Consider the following 26,788-nt stretch of genomic DNA (forward strand, 5'->3'; position numbering starts at 1 on the left):
AATCTGCAGTTAGAAGTTTCTATCAGAATAAGGAATTCTGTGATAAACAGTTCTCCAGAGAGAGACTGAGTAAAGCCCCATCCAGGGACTTCCATTTACTGGTGACTGTTCTCCAGAAAAGACAACATGGAAAAACGTAGGCTCTCCAGGGTTAAGGTATGCGAGAGACTGCCATATCTCAACTTGAGGATTTGAATAACAGGTTCATTAATTGCAGCTGAGGCAACTACTTTTTGTATCAGAGGTTTTGTAAACATACCATCCAAATGATTGTAGCTCCTGGCTCTCCTGAGAGCTTAAAGCAGGATCCTTGCTGCTGATTGATCCAATTGGCCAGAAAAACACAAAACAATTATCTGCTCGACAATCCACTTACATACAAAGAAAAATGTGCATTTAACAAAATGAAAGTAGGAAATAATTTTGCGTTATTCACCTGCAAGTTGTGTGTGATAAAACAAACTGTTACTTACAACCCCCATATAGCAATGCATCAGTTACATGAGATGGGCATTTAGTGTTTGCCTCTAGAACATACTAAGTATTTGCACAATAAAGAAAATACATTTACAATCTACACAACAGTCGCAACACGGTTACAGGCATTAAAGGGATAGATTATGGGCTTTTATTATGAAAGTTTTGTAAAACAAACTTCAGAAACTGTACATCAACATGGCACGCACTGCAGCCTACTTTTGTATCTCTCCCAAACAAAAGTAAAATGCTCTTAAACTCTCCTTAATCTAAGAAAACAGCCAAGTTACTACTTTGCATATAACATGGAATCACTGTGGTATAAGAGTCAACTGCAGAGACAAAAACACAAATTTAATTAGTTTATACAACTTGGGACCAAATAAAAAGTACATTATCAACAGACTCTTTAAAAACATACAAGGGCAGTTTAAAATGCACTTCTATAGTTTACACAAAGCACAGAACAGAAAAGAAACAGTAATATTGGGCTATGAAAGATCACACAACACATTCTTTCTTGCCTAGTAGCGCTGTCCCATTTGTTAAAATGCACCTTAACCAAATGTCAAAAACCCAACTTCTGACAGAAAAAATAAAACCATACTCAATTTAGGAAAACATATTTGACTGTGTATCAAAGTACTTCACAGGATCAATTTTTTTTGTCCAAGTTACTGAATTAACCATCACAAGTTAGTGCATTTTAACCTCTCAAAACAAAGGGAAAAAAAACTCACAATAGAAATTTAGCACAAGGCTAAAATAATGATCTACAAAAATCACAATGTGTATTTCCAGATGTAAGGACTGTTAATTTTTCACAAAACAACACATAAGACCCTCAAGTAGATCCATCGTGTTGTACGATTTTCCTAGAGCAAACATTAACAATGTGGATGTCTTGTTCAACATGCAGGCAGTGAATTCCTTATGTAGCTATTTCTGTGATGAATCAAATTCTAGAAAACACTTTTGTTGAACTGAACTACTAGAGGATATCAAACATTAACAACCCATGCCTGCTATAAACACATGCAACCTTTTACGTGCTTGAAGCATCATCAGGTTTACTAAACTGCCTGTCTCATCAATTTTTTGGCCAAAACAAGAAATGTTATCCATGTGCTACTTTCAATTAAGACAGTGATGCAAATAACTTTAATAGCAGGAGATTGAGACGTTTAAAAAGAGCTGTACATATTCAGTTCATGAACAAATAAACAATCCACACAGGAATGACATTGATACATGTCTGCAGCAATTCAGTCGCTCATATCCATATCCTCTTCATGATGATCATCCCCGTTCACTTTGGATTCTTTCACAGCCTCTGCAACTGCTTGCACTGGTTCTTCTTCCACTTTGGGAGAACAAGATTCAGACACTAATATATCATCATGCTTTTCTTTTTCACTATCATACCCTTGTTCTTCTTCATCATAGTCCCTTGTAACCTGCTTTTCAAACCAAAAGCAAGGGAAGTTAGTTTCAAATACCTATACTTACTTGACAAACTTTAATGTAGAATTGAAATTGAACTTATTTAACTTACTTTTATATCTTTGTCACTGTCTGATTTTCTTTCACGTTCTCTCTCTTTGTCTTTGCTTTTCTTCTTCTTGCTGGTTGATCTCTCCCTTTCATCTCTGCTTCTTTCTTTATCTTTGTCCCTTTCCTTATCCTTGTCCTTCCTTTTCTCCTTTTTATGCCTAAAATGACAAATATTTTAAAATGTAATGAAAATGAGGTTAAAGTAAACCATGAAAGCTATGACGAATAATTAGGAGACTTTTTGAATGGTTCAGTTATATGTAAGACAAGGCCTGGAGAACTGAACAGGTATATTTTTTTGTTGCTAAAAGCATAAAGTCAGACTGACTTGCAAAAGTTCAAATCAGACTTTACTAGCACATCAATGTTACTAGGGAGTGACAATGAGAATAAAAAGGAATTTTAGGAAGCTCTATTTGCATATTTAATAACACAAGTGACTTTGTCTTGCTTCAAGGGCCTCAAGGATGCAGACCATTGTCACTTGAGGAAAATCTCCACTAGAAGTATAAAAAACACATCATGGGACAAATCAACACTTTCACGAGGACCCCAACAGCACTGTCTGCACGTCATCCACAACACTGTCTGAACATCTCAATCCTCATTTCCAAATATGCAGCAGTGCCTTCGGTTCGGGCCATGGGAAAAATAGTTAGTAGATTGTGGACACAAGTGAAACATGAAGAGCTACAGATTTATTAAAGGCAACTAACTTTTCTTTGAAATATCTACTGCATCCTTCCACATTCAACTCGGAGGATACCGCCAACCAAACGTTGAGCAATGATATTAAGAAAGAATACTCAGTATATGGAGTATTGGCACTCTAACGATTACTGTTTCCAGTTGGAGAGTCAAAATTGCAGACTAAAACAATCTCCAAAACTGGAACATGCATTTGTGAAGTGGCATACGCTGCCTTTGCTATGATGATGTGGGTGCTTGAAGTTGGCACTGCTGTGGCTATCCTCAAAAAGCAGACCACAACGAAGGTTTTAGAACTTACTTACCAGCAGAAAAGAAAAGGATGCTCAGCATAGCAACACCTCTACTACTTTGAATTTTAGGATGATTAGACAATTATAGCACCAGAATAGCTACTCAGTACCTCAAACCAAATTAATGTGTGACTGGGTAGCAATGCACACTCCCAGGCTCCAACATTCGACTCGCTCAGCTTCTACACAAATCAGGCTTACTCCATTGTTTTGAATCTTGAATAGAGCAACTCGTTTCATCTAGTTATGGTGTAAGAAAAGTTAAATAGATTTTTTTAGCTATTTAAATTGCTGGCACGATGGAATGAAAGAATAAGTTACTTACCTTCAGTAACGAATAGTTTCTTACCTGTCGGTGTAGTTTTGCAGCTTGAAGATCTTTCTGGATTCACTATGCTGTGCATATTCCGCAATCTGGTGGTTGGGTCCGGAATCGTAGTCTTTTTTTCCTCCCTTTTTTTGTAGCCCAGGTGGGCGTCGACGTCCCACCATTTGGTGTACCTTCGGTGACGTCGGCATGCTTCCGGCGGAAGCTCCCACCCTTGGGCACCATCTTCCGATTCTTTTTTCTGTCTTTTTTCTCTTCTGAGTTTGCAGTGAATCCATGGCTATGTTTGTTAATCCTTCTTTCAACGTAATTCTTTTCAGGTATCTTGTAAGCTTCAACTTGCTTTCTTTTCTATGTGTTTCCACCTTCTTCTCCAGCCTCATCTTTCTGGCGGAGGCGGGTGGGTTCGCTAGTGAATCCAGAAAGATCTTCAAGCTGCAAAACTACACCGACCGGTAAGAAACTATTAGTTTTGCAGCGTGAATCTTTCTGGATTCACTATGCTGTGAATAGATTTTGTAGCGGTTTTGTTACTTTTGTGGCGGCTGGGTGGAAGATGAGCGTTGGTTGTTGAATATATGTTGAAGCACTCTGTCCTACTTGTGCTTCCTTGTTCATCTGTACATCCACGCAATAGTGCTTAGTGAACGTGTGCACTGAAGCCCATGTTGCCGCCAGGCATATGTCCTGAATAGGTGTATTGGCCAGAAAGGCAATTGTTGCTCCTTTCTTCCTGGTTGAGTGGGCCTGTGCCCATCCTGTTAGCTCCTGACCCGCTTGCTTGTGGCAGAATTTTATCGTTTGTGCGATCCATCGAGCTATGGTGTTCTTAGTCATTGGACTACCCATGTAACAGTTTGCGAAGGATACGAAGAACTGTTTTGTCTTCCTGTGTTCCTTCATCCTTTCAATGTAGTGCATCACTGCCCTTCTTGCGTCTAGAGTTGGAGCGCCCTCTCAGCGCTTGTCGTGGGGTTCTGGAAGAAGCTAGGAATCTGAATACTCTGATTCATGTGGAACCTTGACACCACCTTTGGCATGAAGTGCGGGTCTGTTCTCATCACGACCCTGTCACTGTATCTGGATGTAGGGTTCCTGCAGTGTTAGTCCTGTAGTTCGCTCACCCTACGTAGCAAGGTGATAGCTACCAGAAAGGCCGCTTTCATCGCCAGCATTTGCAGTGATGCCTTGTGGATGGGTTCGAAAGGTGCTTTCATGATCTGTCAGTACCACATTCAGGTTCATTCTCTTAGCCCCTTCCAGGAATCTTTTTACTACTAGAGATGAAAAGAAGCTTCTCCCAGTTTCTCCTCTTGTGTATGCCACAATCGCTGCCAGGTGTACCCTCAGCGAGGATGAGCTTAGCTTGGCTCTTATTAGGTGCGAGAGGTATCTTAGCACCGTTGACTCCTTGGTCAACTTTATCTGGAGTTTCTTCTTGCAGCACCATTGAGTGAATCTTTTCCATTTTTCCCCATAGCACTTGCGTGTGCTGGGCCTCCTTGCCTCTCGTAGCACCCGTAGGGTGCTCTCTGGTAGTTTCAGATGTGCGAACTCTAAGTCCTCAGGAGCCAAGCTGATAGGCTGAGGCCCTCCGGCTCTGGGTGTAGAACTTCTCCGTTTCCCATGGAGAGTAGGTCTTTTCTTTTTGAGAACTTGTGGGGTGGACCCTGTGCCATCTCCATTATCTGTGAGTACCAGGTCTGCCTGGCCCATTGTGGTGCCACCAGGATGAGCTTCATGTTGCTCGTCATGCATTTGTTGAGAACCCTGGGAATCAGTGGTATCGGGGAAAAAGCGTAGGCAAATGTTTTTGACCAGCTTATCCATAGGGCATTCCCTTGGGATAGTGCCTCTGGGTGTCTGGATGCAAAGTACTGGCATTTTGCATTCTGGCGTGTTGCAAACAGGTCTATTGTCGGAGTGCCCCACCTTCTGAATAGTCTGTTTCCTGTATGTTGAGTTCCCACTCGTGGGATGCTGAAGTTTGCCTGCTGAGCCAAACTGCTTCTACATTGTCCTTCCCTGGCAGGTGCATGGCTAGCAGGTCTATTTTGAGTGGTATTGCCCATCTCCAGATCTCCTGTGCCAAGCTTGACAGAGGTAATGATTGTGTTCCCCCCTGCTTGTTGATGTAAAACATCGCTGGGGTGTTGTCTGTCTTTATCAGCACTTCTGGTTGTACAGTTGTTTCTGAAAGGCTTTTTTGAGGGCAAGCAACACTGTTTTCAGCTTCAGTTAATTGATGAGTTTGACCGCATCCCCTGGGCTCCATAGACCCCTCGCTCTGAGCTTGTTCATGTATGCGCCCCATCCCTTCTGGGATGCGTCTGTGGTGATGGTCACTGTTGGGTCCGGTGGCGTTAGAGGCTTCCCTATTGTTATCCTTTCTTTGGTCCACCACTTTATTTCTTCCTGCACTTTGTGCGTTACAACCACTAGATCCTCCCAAATTCCTGTAGCTTGTGACCATTGCTGTTGCAGCCACTCTTGGAGTGGTCTCATCTGCAGGCGTACATTGGGGACCAGGTGTATGCATGACGCCATCATTCTCAAGATCTTGCTCACTGTCCTCACTGTCTGAGCTCGCCCCTTTTGGTAGTGACGTTTCTCCATCAGTAGGCTGAGTGTCTTCTACTCGCTGGGTAAAACCCTGCATTGGACGGTGTTGATTTGAGCTCCCAGGAAGATCTTCACTTGCTCCGGTTCCATCGAGCATTTTCCCCAGTGTATGGAGAATCCCAGGCTTGCTAGCGTTCTTGTGACCTGTTCTGCATGATCTTTGCATGTCCTGTAAGAGCTTGCCTTTACGAGCCAGTCGTCGAGGTAGAGGTACACGTGTATCCCCTCTCTTCGCAGATGTGCGGCCACTGCTGCGAGGCATTTGGTGAATACCCTTGGTGCGGACTTTAGACCGAATGCCAGGGTTGTGAATTGGTAGTGATCCTTGTTTACCGTGAATCTTAGCATGTGCTTGTGCTGCCTGTTCATGGGGATGTGCAGGTACGCATCTTTGAGGTCTATGGTGTACAAGAAGTTCCCGGCCTTTATCTGTGGGATGACCTCTTGCAGGGACGTCATCTTGAATTTTTGAGTCTTTACATATTTGTTTAGGAACCCTAGATCAAGGATGGGTCTTAGGCTTTCGTCCACTTTTGGCACCAGGAAGTAGTTTGAGTACACTCCCCTGTTCTGTTCTTTGAATGGGACCTGTTTGATGGCCTCTTTGAGGAGGAGTTCTTGGGCTTCTTCTAGGAGCAATTGCAGCTCCCTTCCAGAGTGCTCTTTCTTGTTGAGTATCCACTTGTCTGTGGTTATTTTTCTCCACTCGGAGGAAAAAATCTCAGCCTGCCTCCTACTGGTGTTACATGTTCCTTTGTGTCTTGTCCGTGTAGCCCTCTCCTCTTTGCTTTTCCGTGATCTTCCCTCAGAGGGTATGAGTGGGTGAGCACCTTTTCCTGTGTGAAGTCACTTAGAGGGGGGCTGTTCACCACCTCTCCTTCTCTGGCCCCGTCCGTTTCCTCTCCCGCGAAAGGACTGGCCCCTGTTCTGGTAGTTCCAGTTTTGCTTCTGCTGGCCCTGGTGACCTTGGTTGTCACTCTGTTGACCCTGGTGGAACGCCTGGTGTGGTTTCCTTGCTGGTTTCACCCCTTCCGTTCGGCCTCCGCGTAGGAGTGCCTCTTCTCATCCCCCTGAATTGCAGGGCCCCCATGGACCTTGGTGTCTCGTTGTCTTTCTTCAGTTGGGTGAGTTTCTCATCAACTGGGGCTCCGAACAGTGTTTCTCCATTAAAAGGGGTGTTCAGAATGTTGTTTTGAACCTCCGTCTTGAAGCCTGAGATCCTGAGCCAGGCTTGCCTTCTCTCTGTGATTCCTATAGTCATCAGCCTGCTGGATGTTTCTGCCCCGTCCAAGGCTGTCTTCAGGCACGAGTTTGCGATGCTTTTCCCCTCTTCCACGAGGTGAGCGGCTCTCTGCTGGTGTTCCTCTGGGAGGTGCTTGAGCAATTAGCCCATTTCGTCCCAATGCTGGTACCTGTTGAGAAGGGCGTTGGAGTTTGCCATCCTCCAGTGCATTGCTGCGTTTCTCTCAATTTTTCTGCCTGGAGGTCCATCCTCCTGCTTTCCTTGTCAGGTGGTGGCCCAGATGTTGTTGGGACGTTGGCTTTTCTTCTGGCCGTTGCGGCTCTAATTGAGTCTGCTGAAACGGTCCCCTGGATGTAAGGTGGGTCCTGGGAGGAGAACGTGTACTTTTTCTCCGTCCTTGGCGTGACTGACATGCAGGTAGCTGGTTCTTTGAACGCCTCTTTGCCCTGTGCCATAAGAGTTCAGCATGGGCAGAAAGTGGCTTTTTGTCTGTGCGGGGAGCAAGGTTTCCAGCAGGAAATCTGCCTTAGCCTTCCCTCCTCCAATTTGACTCCATATGCTGCTGCAGCCTTCTTGACGACCTCATAGTAGGCCCCAATGTCATCTGGCGGCGAAGGCCTTGAGGGGTATGTCTCCACACCCTCCTCTGGGTTTTCGGCCTCGATGTCCTGCAAATCCTGGTCCTGAGCCGTCGAGGATCCTGAGTCGTAGCTCGAACGTGGGTCCCCATAATCACCCTCTGTGTAATAGAGGTCCTCCTCTTCTCCCTGCTCCGAGGGCTGCGGAGTTTTCGGCAGCTCTTCGGCGTCGAACTCCTCATGTTCTTCTATGTCTTCGAGGACCGTTGTGGGCTTCGAGGGGATCCAGAAGCATTTCATTTTGTCTTCGAAGTCCTTCTTCCTCTGGATGATGTTTTCCATCTCGGCCTCGAGCCTTCTTTTCTTTCTCTCCATCTGTGCGGCCTGCTCGGCGTCGAGCGTTTCGGCCGCCCTCTTAGACGGTTCAGTTGACGTCGAAGCGGCTCTCGGCTCCTTCGAAGTCGAGGATCCCTTTTCGGGAGCTTGCTTCGATAACCTTTGTTTTTCACTGGTCTTTGCCACCTGGGAGTCCTTCTCGAAGGATCCGCTGGGCTGTTTTTCGGGAACCGCAGCTTCGGTCGTCGAAGATTTCGAGGCCGGTGCTCCCTTCGAGGTTCTAGACTCTGATTTTCGAGAGCCAGCCTCCGGTTTTCGAGGCCCTGTCGAGGGTTTCGGGGTCGTAGACTCTCCTACCTTGTCTGACGTTTTCTTATCGGTCTCTGCGACCGTGGAGACATCTGGACCTTCGGCGATGTTGTCCTAGTCGTCGGTGGAGAGGCCCAGGTCGTACAGCGACGGGGCCTTGCCCTGCATCGTGTGGCGAGCTATCCTCTGTTTTTCCCGAATCCTTAGCGTCTTCGGCGTGAAGACTGAGCAGGCGTTGCAGTCCTAGCTCCCGTGGTTAATAGGCAGACAGAGGTTGCAGACCGGGTGCTGGTCTCTCTGCGCGTACTTGTGGTGGCAATTACGGCAGAATTTAAATGGTGTGTTGTCCATTACTGCGCTCAGGGGGCCCCCTGTGTGCGCATTCTCTGTCGGACGTCGAAGATCTCGAGGTTCCTCTCCTTCGTCGTCGTCCCGGCTCGGATGATCTTCTTCTCCTGGTCTTCAAGTTTTTTCCTGAAGAAATTCGCTTATTCTTCCCCTTTTCTCCTCCAAAACTTCTGGAGCTTCACGCGACGATCCAGACCCAACGGCGGGAAAAAGAATCTGAAGATGGCGCCCAAGGGTGGGAGCTTCCGCCGAAAGCATGCCGACGTCACCGAAGGTACACCAAATGGTGGGACGTCGACACCCACCTGGGCTACAAAAAAAATAAAGAGAAAAGACTACGATTCCGGACCCAACCACCAGATTGCGGAATATGCACAGCATAGTGAATCCAGAAAGATTCACGCTGCAAAACATTGTATCTGATAGAGACATGTTAGTTATATATTTTATACCTTAGAATTTCCCCGAGGCGTTATCCTGGATGCGGAAATGTTTCTTCAGCAGTACCCCTGTGCGTCGTTAGGTGGAGTCAATCAGCTCCTACCTAGACGCCGCCCATGCACGCCGTCATTTCTTAAAACTACTTTCCACGCCAGAAGCGCAGAGCCATGAAAGACACTGACCGCTGGTGCGTCAAAACTAGGGCCATGTAGGGGAGTCCCTATTCCTAGTAATCAGAGCATGGAGGATGGGTGGTACGGTAAGGAATCTACAACTAACATATGTCTTTATCAGATACATAGTTACCGAAGGTAAGTAATTTGTTCATCTGACAAAGACTGTTAGTTGTGGAGGCCATACCTTAGAATAGATACCCCAGCAATATCATTCCCGCCACAGGGTTTGCGAATCAAGATCATGCCAGGAAGTCCAGGTGGAGCGAAGGGGCAAAGTACTTGTCCCTCCAGACTTGCCTGTCCAGGCTGTAGTGTCTGGTAAACATGTGCAAGGATGCCCACATTTCTGCCCGACAGCTGTCAAGGACTGGGACGCCACGTGCTAATGTTGTGGTTGCCGCCGTTGCTCTGGTGGAATGAGACCGCAACCCCACAGACAGTTCCTTCTTTGCCAAAGCATAGCATATTTTGATGCAGAGGAAAACTGTACGAAGCTGACTCTGTATATACTATACGAAAGTAAGGTATAGTGTGTACAGTCCAGGGAGTTCCCAAAGGTATAGCAGAGGCTAAATTAGTTAAGTGTTAGTATTAACGGCTCTCTTTGTGGTAGTGTGGGCGCGCAGTTAGGCTTATCCTGAGGGTGATTTAAGCAGTTATTGTAAATAATCAAGCAAGACTGATGGCGCACACACACACACAATGAATCCAGACCAACTGGGTAAATATTGGGTAAATATAAAAAAAAGTTATACTTCTGTTTTATCTTTTGAACCACGCAGGACTTTGCACAAGCAAGTAAAATATACACACAAATCAATCAATCATAGCATTTGTAAAGTGCACTACATACCCGTGAGGGTCTCAAAGCACTGGGGGGAGGGGAACGCTGCTACTGTTCAAAGAGCCAGGTCTTGAGGAGTCAAATGTAATACTTTACAGGGAAATGCAGTTGTGGTTGAATATGCAACCGTTACAGTTTGGGATTGGTTCATAAAGCGGTTTAAATTACACAGTAATTACGTTTGGATTACATGGACTACTCTGGGTGGTATGCCTAGATACCATCTATATCAGAAGTGTATGAGAAGAACCCTGAGGTGTTATGAGTAGAAGATCTGAACTTGATAAATGTGGTGAAGATGGTGGAGGTGGATGAATAGGGCTTGCAGCCAAGTCCTCCTTTTTCTTAAGAGGAATCTTATAAGTGGGGTCCATCTAGATGGTGTCTTAGCTAAAATATATCCAGTATCTGGATTCATGCACATCTTCTAATTTTTCTTTGAAAAGCTCCAGGATAGGTTCCAGAGACTTTGTGAGGCTCTCTTTCATTTTCGGTGTTGAAGGTTTCGGCGCCAAACCATTCTTGCCTTTAGGAGCAGAAGGTTTCGACTCCGAATCATGTTTATCTTTAGGGGCGGAAGGCTTTGGTTCCGAACAAGTCTCATCTTTCAGAGCGGAGGGTTTCGGATCTGAAGACGACTACTTTGGACGACTCGATTCAGAGCCAGAAGGCTTGACTTTTTGTTTCGGTGCCGGACCCAAGGGCAGGTGTCGGAAACATTGTCTCGGTGCCAACCAAGGCCCGGAGGCTAAGTTGGTGCCGTAGCCTTATGCTTGATGGAAGAGGTTTTGAGGGGTAAATGGTCTTTAGTACTCACGGTACCATGTCCCGGAAGCGCATCTTCAGACTCTAAATCACTTTCCAGTTCAGAATTGGATTCTGGAACAGAGAAGGTTTCTTTCTCTTCATGTTCAGATTCTTCCCCGAAGGTATCTGGAGTATGCCGAATGCTTTGCTGTTGCATTTCACTTTGTCGAGCCAGACGATTGCGTAGAGTTTTTTGGACCGGAACGACTTAAAGGCATCGCAGTCTTCTTGTGCTACGGTGAGAGGCACAAGTTACAAAATTTGGGTAGGTCGGTGCGCAAGTACTTGGAGTGGCACTAAGGACAGAATTGGACTGGAGTCCATTCCATCGGAGAACAGGGAAACATGTGTGAGAACAATACAGTTGAGGGTACAGTGGATTGCACACCAAGGGGAACCCGAAGGACCGTTTTGAAGCAGAGTGCAGAAATCTAACAATGAAGTTGATGCCCATGCGCACTCACCGAAAGGAGGAGTCACCTTACCTCACGACTGTAAAGACTTCTTTGAAGAAAAATAACTTGCAAACATCCGGACCCAACACTAGATGGCATGAGCATGCAAAGCATGTGTATCTACTGTACACATGCCTCTAACACATGGTTATCAATTTCACTGTTAAGTACTCTGCTCACAAGTGGGAGTTTTTGGGGGTTAGGACCAAGGTTCCCCAAGGTCTAGGTAGGCACTCAAGTTGTACCACCAGCACCACTGGGTCGGTCGGGTGCCGAGGCCCAATGTTAGCCAATAGGACTAAGGGGGCCTTCGGTCAGGAAATGCTCAAGAACAGTCCACTCGGGTGGGGGCCATTATCAAAAATGGGGTGACCCAAAAGGTACTGGACCTGGGTACAGTTCGTTATCAAAAACAGTGGTCCTAGACCTAGTATTTAAGATGGAGTAAAGCAGGCCTACAATCATAAATTATTTTGTTTCTTCAACTAGGCTCGTTTAAATCCCTGCTTTATTTGTAACAATAGCTCCTCTCACCCCAGATGAGGCTGCCACCATCCCGAGAGGATTCACATATAAATACCGGCGACTAAACTGCACCCAGCCAGTGAATGAAAGCACCCTAAATCTAAATAGAAGAGGACCCCACTTCCCTTGTAAGGGGTAAGCCTTGATTGTGCGGACTGCTACAATTTAATGACACCCCCTCCTCCATACAGTGTAAGAAGCCGCCACTGAGGGACCATATGAGCTTCTAGATTCACATGACAGGGCTCCACCAGCACAGTCCTTTTATTTAATGTACTTAATTATTGCACAACCCTGACACTCCACCATTTATGTTTAGGAGCCTGACACCTTACTGGTACGGAGGCTGTCCTCCCGTCCTGAAGAAGACCCGCAGGCTGAGGCCCCCAATCACCCCTAAGCATTAAGCCAGGTCGAAACGTCGACGCTCTCATAACCCCTCTTGGATCACACATATTCCTGAATTGTGAAAACGTACGACATATGGGATTGCATTCCACTACAGTAGTGATAAAGAACTATGTTAGAATACTAAAAGTGGCCAATAAAAGGTGACTGGAATTAATAAACCAGTCTGTATTCAATAACTATGACCTTTTTATACAATCACCAACTTGTTGCTCTTTTCATTCACCCTTTCAATTCCTGAGCACCTCTTTTGCACATCCTTAGGAGTTTCCTTCTTATGTACCTTATTGTGTCAAAAATGAAATGAACCTTTAATTTAAATGTTGAACTGGGTAAAATAAAAATCTCTCTACTTTTCTACAAGTGAGTTTGGGTTGTTGCATTCTCAGTCTAAATGAATGTACATGATATTATGAGTAATTGATTTGAATGCTCATAACAAAAAAAATATGATTGTAGACCTGCTGTGAGAAGTTGGCCTGATATATAATGTTCACTATTCTAGTGAACACTTTGTATCAGTCCAAACAACCCTTATTGATGTTTGGTTGTAAGTCAACCTGATAGACCAGCTATCCTAGTAGCATGGACACGTGCAGTCTTTAGGCTAAACTCTAGAGGGCGTGTTAAGCCAGCTGTTTTACCATCACATTTACCCCTTGAACACCAAGTGAAAGGACACCACACAAGTTGTTATGAAAAATAAAGTATATTTATTTATAACAAGACTACCCTGGCTCTTTATGAGACAGGGAGCTAAGCACACAACAAAACTCTTAAAGAAATACTTAAAGTCGCACAATTTACACAAATGCTCGAGGGGCACAAAAAACCATATACTATACAAGTGGAATGCGAAATACTAGCAGGTAAGTTACTATTCTCATAGGCTTTAGAATCGCTAGGACTGGACTACTGAACCTTTAGATTACAAGCAGGAGGCCTAGGGACGTCGTGTGCAGAGTGGGAACTCTCACGCGTAAGGCGGGAAAAAGCCTATGGAGGCTAGTAAAAGCAAAGTTAGTGTTTTCGGGCGAACCAGACTAGGTAGGTCAAAAACGAAAGTGGATCTAGACACTTAGAGAGTTGGTCTACGCTGGAGCACCGGAGTACTCGGTTTACCTAGCCCAGGGGCTGCGGCTGCATAGGGTTCAAATGTCGTCGGATTTCTTCGTTGATGAACCAGGAGCCTGAAGGAAGAAGTTGCTGGCAGGCGACCAGTGAAGAAGTTCTTGGGGATCCAAGCCTGGATCGGGGAAGAGGAAGACCTGTAAGCAGAGGGGACCAAGTTTTGAATCACTAGCCAGTGATTTAGGTGGGCACCAGAGTGGCACCGGACGAAGTCACCTCGACCAGGTGAGTGGGCGCTGCTGGGCTCTGCAGTCTCTCGGACCAGGAGGCGTTGTCGGCGACCAGGATGGAGGTGCGAGCTGTCCCACGAAGATATCTGCTGGCGACGTCGCTGGACCCAGGATTGGGGCAACAAGTCTTGGCAAATGCAAGTCCACGCGGTGGACTTAAAATGGCGTCTGGAGTGGACCAGGAGGGTCCGGGGTGCTCCTCTGTTGGAGGGGAGCAAGGGCCAGTCTGGAGCAACCAGACCAGCGGTGTTTGTCGTCGAAGTTCGTCGTCAGAGGGCCACTAGCCAACGGGCAAGTGACCTGGACAACGCGGTGAGCAGCAAAGAGCAGAAGGGCCCCACGCAGATCTCGTGGATGCAAGGGGGCTGAACTTCGGTGCTGGAGCTGCTCAGGGTTGGGGCTTCTCTTACCCAAAAGCACTCGGTCGAGGGTCACTCGGGAGTCGTGCTGGGCAAGCGTCGTGCAGTCTTGAAGATGGCCGGTCCCTCGAGGTCTCGTCGCAACCACGGGTCTCAGCTGGGCTGAAGATGCAGGTAGAGGTCAGAGGTGCCAGGGAAGCCGGTTCTCGTCGAGCTGGACAGTCTTGATCCGGAGGAGAGACTTACAGCAGACCGCGATGCTTGGATGGTGCCTGCTGCTGCAGGGTGACTACTCCTTAGTCACAAGGGAGAAATCTTGAGAAGAGTCTTGAGTTCCTTTCGTGGAAAGTCGGTTCAGGATTCAAAGATGATCTAATTTGGAAGGGGGCCTGCTCCTACCTTTATCCTGCAAAAGGGGGCTGGCACGCAACTAAGTCCTGCCCTATGGGTGGGACTAGGAGGGGGGTGGTAACACCCCTCTCCTTTGCAGGGCTTTTCCCCAGATCAGGGGCTGGAGTGCCCCTGGAACTGGTTCAAGCCGGCCTATGCATAGTGAGCACCGGGGTGCCACTTGCAGTCACCTTCCTCTAAAGCCCTGCCTACCTAGGATACACAAAATCCTGTCTGGGACGGTGCTGGCACCGCCCCTGGCAGGAAACCCTTTGTCCTTGCCTCCTGTGCTGGGAGGACTCCCAGCAGCAGGAGGGCAGACTTGTGTCTCGGTGGCAGCATCCATCTTGTGGAGCTGAGGCTATGTCTGACTTTAACCGGGGTTACAGGTTACCAACATGTCGTGTCCCTCTAGAAGGGTGGAATGCTAACCCCGTCGCCAGAATTGGCGAGGGGTTAGTATTCCAATTCGTATGACACCTTACTCGACATGTTTTGATAATGTTATACCAAAGTTAGCATATGACCGCGAGGTACATAATGCACTTAAGAGTATATGGTATAGCGTTATCATGGAACAGCTATTAGGACTTGGTTCCGCAAGCTGCACGCGGCCTCAGCTCATGCCAGAGCACCATTTCACATTATTCCACGCACTCTGCCTTCAGGATTGTTAAGGCCTGCCATAGGAGTGACTGATAGGAATATATGTGTCCATTTTAGGTTTAGATATAGGAATACTATATCTACAGCAAAGGGTGATTACACCACCTTGCCCCAGCTGTCCAGCAGCCAGTTGTGTCTGGTTTAGTTAGTCAACCCAGGGGTGGCATAATACATGCTGCAGCCCCTGGGAGACTTCTGGGTACACCTCTGCCCTGGTTTCAGGGACACAAGAGAGGGCCCAGTGCCAATTCAGTACCTGGGTACAATTTGGAGTAGAGAGAACAGCTAGGCTGTGGGTCTGATTAGCAGGCCCACAGCCAGGGAAAGTCGTAAACCAGTGAAGCAAAAAGCAAAAATCTGGGTGATCATAGGATTGCAGACCCTACTCTCCTACACCTGCATCACTCTATCTTAAATACTAGGTCTAGGACCACTGTTTTTGATCACACTCGGGTGGGGGAGCAAAGCTCCTGGGATTAAGGTCAGCACTGCAAGGGCCAACAATCAGCACAGGAGCTGCACTACCAGCGGCAGAGGGGCGGCCAGGTGCAGTGTGCCAAGAGGACATCGGGGAACCTGTGGATTCCAATGGAGACCTCTGGTTCGGAAAAGATGCTGCAGGCTTGGGCAGGGAGACTTCCTGGAGGCGACCACTGGCTGGAGAGGTAAGTTGGGTTTTCGGGGATGCCTGGACACAGTCGGTGGGGCAATAAAGGCCGTGGGGTGTTAGTGCAGAGATGTCTTTTGGTGTTGGGTTCTTCTTACCAGGTCCGGTCGCAAGGACCCTTCAAGTTGAGCCTGCAGGCGTCATCTTGAAGCTTGAAGGAGGTCGTAGATCAGCAGAACTCAGGTCAGCGTCTCTGGGGAAGACCTCCTCGTGGTGTTGGCCCACTTGAACTCGGGCAGTGGCGTCTGGTGCAGAATCGCGGAGCCACCTGGATTTGGATTCTGTGGGTGAGTTTGTTTTGAGCAAATCCGGTGCTCACGGGAGACCGAATCTTAAAGATGAGTGCAGGGCAGGTCCTCCGGGCTCTGGGGGCGACTGGATTTGCGGGGTTCTCGCTGTAGGCAGGGCAGGACAGGCCAGTAGGACTGGGAACCAAAGTAGTAGGTGTCCTCTTCTTCCTGGGTCAGAACGGCCCTTCGGTCCTCCTTTCTTCCTCGATTCTGAGGGGGCAAGGTTCAGGGTTGCCCCATAATAATTAAGGGGCGGTAAAATGGGTTTGCAGGTCGGGACCAATGGGTCCCTTCCTTGGGGTGGGTACACCCCCTATTATGCCACCCTCCAGTGGGAGAGGGGCATGAGGCTCTCCCTAATTGGCTGAGTCCCCTCACTTTCAAGATAGAGGGGACTGAGATGTGTGCTTCATTTTGCCTCCCCCACTTGAGGGGTGGAGTTGGCAGATGTGGACACACCTCACCTCCAAACTTGGTTTTACCACCGTATCTCCTGTCCAAATTAGGGGCAGAACCGGGGGAGACAGTTGCTCGGGCAGCAAAAGGCAGGCCTTTGAAGCTCACTCTTCGTGGACCTGACACGCATGACACCTCTGCCCAGTATGGACTTCCTCTCTGGACCCAGAGCGGAGGCTCTCTACCCTTGGGTCCAGAAACCTGTCTGGTGGTGGCAAATGGCATTCAGACATACAGGAACCGTGTGCGTGTGCGTGTGCGTGTGCGTGTGTGTGTGTGTGTGTGTGTGTGTGTGTGTGTTAAGGTACAGGACCTCTAAGGGTGGAACAATATGAGCTGCAGTCCTTAGAGGCCGTCCCTGGTCACAGTGCCCTTACAAGGGAATTACATGTGGCCAGAGAGGTGCCAATTGGGGGTACAAAGGTGCAGTTTGTCAAAGAACACAGGTCCTGGGAACCTGACTGGCAGCGACCCAGGGCCAGGGCACATCAAGTCAAAGTGCATCAGAAATCTGGCAAAAAGTGGGGTGTTACTGCAACAGAAACCCAGCTTCCTACAGGGACCAGTCCAGCAGAACCAAAGGGATGTGGGTCTCTGGATCAAGCGCCCAGCAGGTCGCTTGTCCACCGACACAGCAGCCGCCCAGGAACAGGCCACCGTGCTCCAGGAAGTCTCATCTGTCCTCTCTACCAAGTTTGTACGCCAGGAAATCCAGGAGCCGCCCTGCACCAGTTCCGGTGTTCCAGACCCGTTGCTTGTTGTGGGTCCAGTCCGAACACCAACGGAGCCGATACAACGCAGCGACGAGGGAATTCAGGATCCACAAGGGCTTTGAGAGTGACCATGCTGCCCTGTTTTCACCTCCCCACTAGGTCGATACCAAGAAGTGAGAGCCTCTAACGCAAGCAGCCTTCCAGACAAAACACCACTGCACCTGTGCCACACAGCCCGAGTCCGAGCCGACCGACCGACCGACCGACCAACCAACCGTGCCCCAGAGACCCTCAAGAGATGACTCCCCTGTTGAGTTGTGACAGACTGGTCCCCCATTTTTTGCCTGCAGCTTCTTTCTTATAGGTACTATTCCCCATTGACTTAAGCAGTAGTGTTGGTTACCCTTGTAGCCAGCACCACTGCACCCAGACACACCAGGGCAGGTAACCAAAACTGCTGGTAGTTTTAAGGACCTTGTCCCCTCCTTGAAATCCAGAAGAACACATCTGTAAGTCGTTTGCAAGTGACCCCAGAGTGAATGTTTCTCATACAATGACATTACTGTGATTTTCTACTTTTTCACAAGTAAAAATCCACAATGTCTAAAGTACTTACCTGATACTGTAGTTCGTGGAGTCTAAAAATAAATTTTGTTTTTCTAAATTGGTCTCGATTTTCTTCTGGAGTGTGCGTTTCATCTGTTCACTCTGTGTGCAACAAATACTTAACTCTACCCTCTGAAAAGCCTAAATTGCTCGCCCCCACTACTAAAAAAAAAAAAGAGCATTTGGGATTATCACACACATCCCCATACCCACAATTCTCACAAATCCCCTGAGGCTCCCAACCCTTAGCAACAGAGGTTCCGTCCCTAACAACCTCAGAAAAGTCCCCCTCTCCCTAGAAGGCTCGTCCACCCTTCTCACTCCCAAACTTAAATGCATCCTACTCAATTGCAGATCGGCCCAGAGACACTCCTCCGACATCGCTGATCTCGTCACAACAATGGATCTGGACCTAGCCATTCTGACTGAAACGTGGCTTACTGAAGCCTCTACACCGATAATGGACATACTAGTCCCCCCCAATTATCACATCATTAGACTGGACAGGCCTGTCAAGACGGGCGGGGGAATGGCATGCATTTTTAGGAGCAACCTCTACGTTACTAAAGCTACCTCCCCCTCCCTTACTTCCTGTGAACTCCTCTGCCTCGATATCACCAACGAGGGCAAACAAGTTTGTGCTTTACATCTCATCTATCACCCGCCTGGTGACAACCTCACATTCACTCAACAACTCATGGACACAATCACATCCAATGCCGGTCGGCAGACCACCCAAGTCTACCTGGGTGACTTTAATCTCCACTGGAACGATCAGAAAGAGGCAGTGGTGAATAGTCTCAAAACTTTCCTTAATGCGCTTGACCTCACCCAAATATGCGATAGACCAACACACGACAAAGGCTCGATACTCGATCTCATCATCGCCAAAGAGGACTCTACCCAACTGGAGGCGATCCAATCCTGTGACTGGTCAGACCACCACATTATCACCTTCTTTATCAACGAAAAAGTTAAAATTAACCCGGCTCAACCTACCAAATCCAAGACCTGGAAAAGGGACATGAAGAATCTTAACCCCAATACCCTGCCTCCCCACATCGGCAGTCTCCTACTTCCCCCTTCAGGTGCCTCGGATGTTCAATCACTGACCGATCACTACCTTGACTCTATGACTTCAATAGTCAACGAAGTCGCCCCATTGCAACTGAAGAGAGTCTCCACCAAGATCTCTAACCCTTGGTATGACGCAGACTCAATGATGACAGGCGTGCTATGCGAATGGCCGAGCGCACCTGGAGATCTGACCCCTCATCACTGCATCTCAAAACGCTTAAGAACAAGAGAAATGCCTACTTTAGGAAAATAAAGCGCGCAAAGTCTGACTTCTTTAGCCGCCAGCTGGACCAAGCAAAAAACAGCCCAAAAAAGCTGTTCGAACTTATCAAAATTCAAACAAAGACACAACCCTCACAATTAAACAGCACAATAAGCTATACCCCACACTGTGAAGCCTTCTCTGCTTTCTTTAAGCTAAAGACCGACAACATAAGAAATGACCTCATCATGGATGTAAACCGATTCCCCAGCCACACCAGAATGTCTAACACTCAACCTAAAAATAATGCATCATGGTTGTCCTTCGACACCTACTCGGAAGAAGCAATACACAAACTGCTCTGCACCTTGAAGCCCTCTAATCACCTCATAGACCCCCTACCTGCTAATGCTGTAAAAGACTTCATCCCCCTGCTCCTCCAACTTTGGACCAAAATCATCAACAGCTCCCTTCAACAAGGTCTCATCCCAGACTCCCTTAAGGTGGGGCAAGTCACGCCCATACTCAAGAAACCTACAGCTGACCCGTCTGACCTGAACAATTACCGCCCTATCACCAATATCCCCACCCTGGCCAAACTGCTGGAAAAATGTGTCCAACTCCAACTAACAAAACACATTGACCAATTTGACCTCCTCAACCCTCATCAATCAGGCTTCCGAGCGAAACATAGCACGGAAACGGCTATGACGCACATAATTGAGGACGCCCTCCAAATCCTTGACCGCAATGAGTCCTGCCTCCTCATCCTTCTTGACCTCTCTTCAGCATTTGACACGGTCAAACACGAGAACTTACTGGAGCTGCTAAGCACTAGAATGGGTCTATCGGGAACTGTTCTCAAATGGTTTACTTCCTTCCTTCATAACCGGTCTCAGAAGTTCAAGATCGACAATGTGCTATCTCTACACCTGTGCCAGCAGATCTAGGTGTTCCACAAGGATCTTCCCTCTCCCCCACACTGTTCAACCTCGTCATGGAACCGCTCGCCACCTTGCTCCAAGCATCCAATGTTCAATTCCATATGTACGCCGATGACACAACTTTACCTAAAGCTACGATCCCCGGAAGATATCAAACTTCTGAATTCCACACTTAGTAACACTCAATCTTGGTTGGCCGATAATCACCTCATACTAAATGCTCTGAAAACTGAGTTCCTACTCATCTCACCTCCGGCGAAAATTACCACCACCCAAACCTGGCTCAATAACCTAACAGCACTCAATGTCCAACCTACCATCGTGGATTCTGCGAAATCCCTAGGCATCACACTCGACGCCAAGCTCAACATGCAACAGCACGTAAGCAAAGCAACAAAAGGAGCTAATTTCCAAATCAACACACTGAGGAAACTTAAACCCTTCCTCCCAGCCAAGGACTTCCAAACTGCTGTACAAGCTTTAGTCATCCCTCGCATAGACTATGGAATTGTGGCCCTCAGCAGACTCCCGCTATCCACAACAGCACCCCTAAGAGCCTCCCTGAACGCTGCCGCGAGACTCATTACTGGCTCAAGAAAACATTTGCATATATCCCCAGACTTCAAATCTCTAAAATGGCTGCCTTTTGAAGCCAGAATACAGCTAAAAATTGCCGTTATGACACACTCGGCCGTGCACCACAAGGCACCCAACTACCTCGCTCAAAAGTTGTCTATATCAGGAGGGTCGAGATCCAATAGAAGTACAAAAAATCTACTCCTGAAACCTCAGATTCCGGAAGGAAAAAATATACAAGCGCTCCTTCTCAGGAATGGCACCCAGGATCTGGAATGCACTCCCTCCTGAAACAAGGCTTATCTCCTCCACTGCATTCTTCAAGAAAAAGGTGAAAACCATCCTTCTGGCCAAGATCTCCTGAACTTTATAGGTGTTGGATCAGAGACTCTGCATCGCTCTGTATTATTGATCACCTGTTTGTCTCTTGGCACTATATTCCTATTTGATTGTGACACTATTATGCTACTCTCCTACTACCGACCAATATATGATACACTTTAGTTTGTTGAATCACCCTCCCGATGCCCCCACCCCGTGTTCTCTCTATCCTAAGAAATTGGTATTAGCCATCCCTACATCCAAAGTTTACCTGGACTCTATTGTAGCGGGATCAATGACCTGCGCCGTCTTATTATATTACTTGTTACCTGATTGTATATCGGTATGTTTTCTTTACATCACTGTTATCCTATTATGTTTGTATCTATTATACTGCTCCCATTATTTCTGTTCAGTCCTGTTGCCCCTACCCCTGTCTCTGTGAAGCGCTCGGATATCTGTAAAGATCTTGTTCGCGCTATATAAAACTTTGAATGAATAAATAAATAAATAAGCACTGTAAACCAATAAGGATCGCCAGGACTTTATGCATAGTGTACCTCACATTGGTGAGAACGCCAGCTTCCTATAATTGTGTTCCTCTGTGTAAGCCTTGCTGCTCAGTGTCTTAGCTACCCAGGGTTAAGCTGAGGGTTTTACAGACGAAACCTACTGATCTTAAAGTGGTAGGTAAAGTGTATTACACAGTGATGTCGCACAACCACACCATATAATACACCCTATTTCATCACACTTAGGTTTTCTAAATACTTGACAGATTTAAGTCTCCCCCATAGCTTTGGCATCCTTAATGTGGTCATGTTGGTGAATCTCCTTGGAAGTGGAAGGAACACATACGATGGACTCCTCCCCAAAGGAGGGAGCATCTTCCCTCTTTTAACAACCATAGATCACGCTGCCCTGTGCAATCAGCAGGAAGGCATGGTTTACAAACATCATTTACCTGCCTAAGGATAAAGTCCTTTTGAGAGAGAAATTGAGAATAAATTTGAACCTTTGATAACAATTACACTCCACGTTATTGCTTGCCCTTTCTAAATCTACAATCAGTTACTACGCCATTGAGGGCTTCAAATGCATTACTTAATGTCTTTGCAAATACCACACAACTATTTGTGAGGATTTAAATGCATACGGAAGGAAGGAAAGGGATAACTGAAACAAGCGGTCTTTACATGGATCTAAAACCGAGTTCTTGGGTCTATTAGACCATTTACCTGACTAAAGGAATGCTCTGAAAATATACTTCAGTGACATGGATGCACTGAAGCTCATATGGCTGAAAATTGTGTCCTCTACTTTATCAGGTTCGGCTAATGCAATACATTATGCAAGGATACCAATATTTGATAAGATTCACATGCTGTAAATCGCACATTGTGCACCCCAGCAGCTAGACAGTATAATTCCTTATTAACATATGAAGCACATGATGGCAAAATAATGCTGATTCACAGTTAGACTACAAAAATGTCATGGAGTTTACCCTAACTTAGTTTCAATCCAAGGGCAGAATGTTGTCAAAAATTAACATGTTACTTATCTTTGGTAATGCTCTTTTCGGTGAATACTGGACTCCTGGGGAATATTCAGAAGGAGAAGAATCTGCGGTTGGGCTAGATCTGAAATTTTGAAGCAGGACCCCAGTACCGGCAGTGCTACAGTACAGACACCATTCCGCTCCAAAAGTAATATGCAAACCAGATATGAGCACCGCCCGTGCATGCTGACATCAGTTGCTTTCTAGGACATCCACAGATGCAGCCCTCAACAGCAGATTGGTCCTAATGAGTGTGCAAATGTCACGAATTGGGAATTTTTTAGACGGAAAAGGGTCCAGTTCACAGAATGGGTCGGCGGGAGGTTTGATGAAGAATTTGAGATTAGGTAGAATCTCCACCAGAAAGAGATTTACCGAAAGCAAGTAGCTTGTTCTTCTTCCCATGGATACTTTTAACCACAGATTCCTCACCTTTTGAATAGATACCACAGCAGTACCTTCCAGGTGGCGAGTCTGAACTGGCTCTAACCAGAAAGCCTTGCAAGAATGAGTAGGGAAAGTGTTCCTCTTATTGGACCTGTCCACCCAGACAGCAATGCCTTGTGAACATGTAGATCGATATCCACCTAGCAAATGTCCAGAACATGCATTTTGCATGCCAAAGCAGTAGTAGTAGCCTTGTCTCTATTGGAGTGAGTTTGCTCCTTCTGTGGGCAGCTTATTTTCCAGTGTGCAGCTGATCTTGATGCAGAGAACATTCCAGCGAAAAATGGTCCATTTCTACACTTCTCTGCTCTTCTTCGCTCCAGTGAATTTAACAGAGCTGATCGTCCACACAATGTTACTTGGAACAATCAATGAAAAACCTGATCGCTCTTTTGGGATCCTTTTCGTAAGGCTGATGTGGAGAGAAGAATGCCAGGAGGGGGATGTTTTGTCCGATATGAAAAAAAGAGTTAATACTCTTGCTAGAAAGGAGGCTCTGGCAATCAACACCAGCATCCCCAGAAAGAATTTAGTAAACGGCAGGTTGCCATAGAAGGCTTGAAACTAGCTGATGATAGGGCGATGTGTGAGGAGGGTAAGCGGTTCAAAATGAGTACACATTCGAAGCAAGATGGTGCCTGAGTAGGAAGCGGACCGGACTGCTCCGCCTGCAGTGCTCCCAGAAGCTAGTGAACGTAAGGAAAGAATCGTCCTACCGGAGTAGGACATCCGGATTTTGCATGTGATCTGTATTGAGACGCGCTGCCAACAAAGCCAGGATAGCGGACGCTGACTGCCAGTGTCTCTGATGTTGTGCGTCTTCCGACACTGCTGCTATGGTTTCAGCGTTGCTACATTTTAGCAGTGGAATCAGCGACGCACTCCAGAACATCAAAATGCCCGGCCGTGGATCACGAAAAACCGGCCCGAGTACAGGGGGAGAGTGGTACTAAGACCCGATCAGGGAAGACTGGGACACATGGACAGTCCCTAATCACTACTCTGTTTTCCGGTAGCGCAAGGCATTGGACCAAGAAGCAAGTTAAGGTGCAAGGGGTAGTTCTAGCTGGCAAAACAGGAGGAGTGGTGGTAAAAGTGGATAAATAATTAGGGATTAACGCTCTTTGAATATTCATGGGGCTACAAGGATGACTTAGCTCTCACTCACTGGGGTTAGGGGGGATTCTTAAGCTTTGGGAAACTTTCTTCTGTGTTTATTTCTAATTTTCTGTTCTTCCTCGTCCATGGGAGGGCACGGGTTAAGAACGATTGAGGAGGCACTCTTGCATAAGCGCCATCATTAAGGCTGTTGGCCTGATTGCTTACTGGTGGGGGGGAGAGTGGGGAGGGGCGGTTTGGTGGGGAGGGTTCTGGTGGGAGGTTGCTGCACAGAGGGGGAACGGACACAATGAACACAAATAAAATACAAGGAAATACTGGAAGAGATCGTGCTGTTTTGGATAGGCAAAGTCCCTTTTTGTTAGGTAATGGTATGGGGTCATGCAAGATTATTAGGAGGGGAAGTAAGAGACAGGGCTAATGTCTAAATTAATAATTGCTACAGTAAACATTTGTGGTCTCAATGATGGGAAAAAGAGGGCCAGGGTAGCTTTAAATGAATTGCAGGCACACATCAAAATATGCGGATTTGTGGGGTGGCCGTGTTGGTTAGAAGGGATCCGGCTCTGTTTTTCTCGCAAATTCATACCAATAGTTGGGGAAGATGGACCATGATGGAATATTGGTCTAAGGCAGGGGTCTCCAACCTTTTCTGTAGTGAGAGCTACTTTTGATCAGTGAAAACTGTAGTGAGCTACTAAAAGGTTAAACAACTCACAATTTTTTTTCCAAGAGACCTCCACGCCCAGCTTCATTGACTTTAAGGCGGTCTCACACCTTATCACCCACCATACTGCTACGCGCTGCGTCCTATAACATGATAACCGCACCTTGGTGTTCATCACGCAAGACATGGAAACACTTCCGACAAAGGATCAAAAACCAAAGAAAACACTTCCAACCACCCACCTTACACATGCCATGGCTTGCTCACAAAGTAGGTAAGTACTTCAGTGCCATACATTGGTTTAGTAAGCACTATAAAAATGCTGCAACAAAATGACTCCTTTCTTCGTTATCAAATAAACAAAGGGAGAAAAGCTATGCTACAAAATTAATACATATGATTTTCTTTCATGCCTGGGCCTTGGCAGACTATTAAAACAACAACAAATGACCGGTATTTGGAAAGGTGTCAACTCTAGTTTCACTATGTGCATTATTTTCTTTTCAAATGACAATGCATGCTCATGTCCATAACCTCATTAAATTAGTGTTTGTACCAGCATCCCAATTTTTAAAACAGAAAGTAAAAGCTGTCCCTGGGCACAAACGTGTGCCTTCATTGAGTAACTTCATTTTATGACAATTTAATCATGGAAAGAAAGTTGCTGGCTCCGGTTTGCGAACTTGCAGCTAGCTCAAATAGATGCAATTTATTAAAAAGTAAATTTAAAAAGTCTGAAACGACATGACAAATCTTTCTACTATGTACCAACGTGAAACTTGTTATTCTAAGCCTTAAGGGATGGTATATTCGGGGCTTTGTTTTTAGTTTGAACTTCATAATAGTCAGACAGCTGTCCACTAAATAAAACAGTATGGGTTCCCACATAAAACGAGGATAGATTCACCACATGGCATTGGAGTGGTATAACCTTATCATCATTATGAAATGGGAGAAAAATAAGCCAAATTGCTTCCGTAAATCAATATTTGATAAATGGCTTCTTTGGGAAAACATTTATTTTACCAGGGCAAAAAGCCCATAGGAGGCAAAAAGGAGCAAATTTGTTATTTTATTTAGTTTTTCTGGATTCTTCTATGTTTGAACCATTTACATATAAATGTTTTTGGAGGCACTCAGGTTTTTACACCTGCCACAGACCTGCCTACCCACTTCTTTAGAAAGTAGGACAAAAGAGGGTGGCTTTATTTTATATTGTATTAATGTTGAGCAGCATGTGGAAAATCTGGAAACCCTGTACAAACATATTCACAAAATAGAAATGTTGGTTTTCCAACTGACAGAAGCCAACTACACTGTTAAAAAAGTTGCACGCCCCTTGATTATTCTCTGCGCCAGGGTGTGTACATATATAAACATTGTTTTTCGCCCCTCCAGCTTTACATAAAAAAAAACAAAGTAACAGAGTAATGTTCTCGTGTCCCCCACCCTGAATTTGGCACCTGGTTCTGAGATATTTTAGCTGCACCTAATGATTAATCATTAATGCAAGAGGTTTCAAACACTACTTTAGCTGGCCACCTGGTTACTTAGGCAAGTATCTCTTTCAGCTTCTGTCAAGAAAAAAGAAATGCAGACTAGTATATTTTTATTGAGAGCCACGTTTTCCATGCTGGTCAAATTATGGTTCCATAGCAGCGAACTCAGTGGATTAATATGCCTGCTGCAGAAATGTGTTATGCAAACTGAAGGTTGCAGATTCAAACCCACTACGAAAGCTCAGGAGGTTATTGTGAATGAAGCAGAGCTCCAGATGTAACCCGCAGGTTAATACAGATAACAGTTTCCTGTTCTAGAATATACATCAGAGGTCAATGCACCTCCTTCACTTATCTGTATTAACCTATGGCTCATTGGTTCCAATGAAAGTAGGATAGATCTGGGGGGTAATGC

At 46.3% G+C, this 26,788-nt stretch overlaps 1 protein-coding gene across 4 annotated transcripts in view; it reads right to left on the reverse strand.

Annotated features, from left to right (window-relative positions):
* Positions 1-605: 605 nt before the first annotated feature.
* The window catches only part of SRSF11 (serine and arginine rich splicing factor 11), a 223,375-nt gene continuing 197,192 nt past the window's right edge, over positions 606-26,788 (reverse strand). For 2 of the 4 annotated variants that reach the window (XM_078668774.1, XM_078668758.1), the window contains 2 exons: positions 2,033-2,189; positions 606-1,934 (listed from right to left, as the gene is read on the reverse strand). In XM_078668774.1, the coding sequence (XP_078524900.1) occupies positions 1,743-1,934; positions 2,033-2,189 (349 nt within the window). In that variant the 3' untranslated portion in view covers positions 606-1,742. Of the gene's footprint in view, positions 1,938-2,032; positions 2,190-26,788 lie in introns of all 4 variants that reach the window. The other 2 variants (XM_078668766.1, XM_078668752.1) reach the window with 1 other exon arrangement.

This window comes from Lissotriton helveticus, chromosome 1_2 (genome assembly GCF_964261635.1).
Source record: "Lissotriton helveticus chromosome 1_2, aLisHel1.1, whole genome shotgun sequence".
Classification (NCBI taxonomy): Eukaryota; Metazoa; Chordata; class Amphibia; order Caudata; family Salamandridae; genus Lissotriton; species Lissotriton helveticus.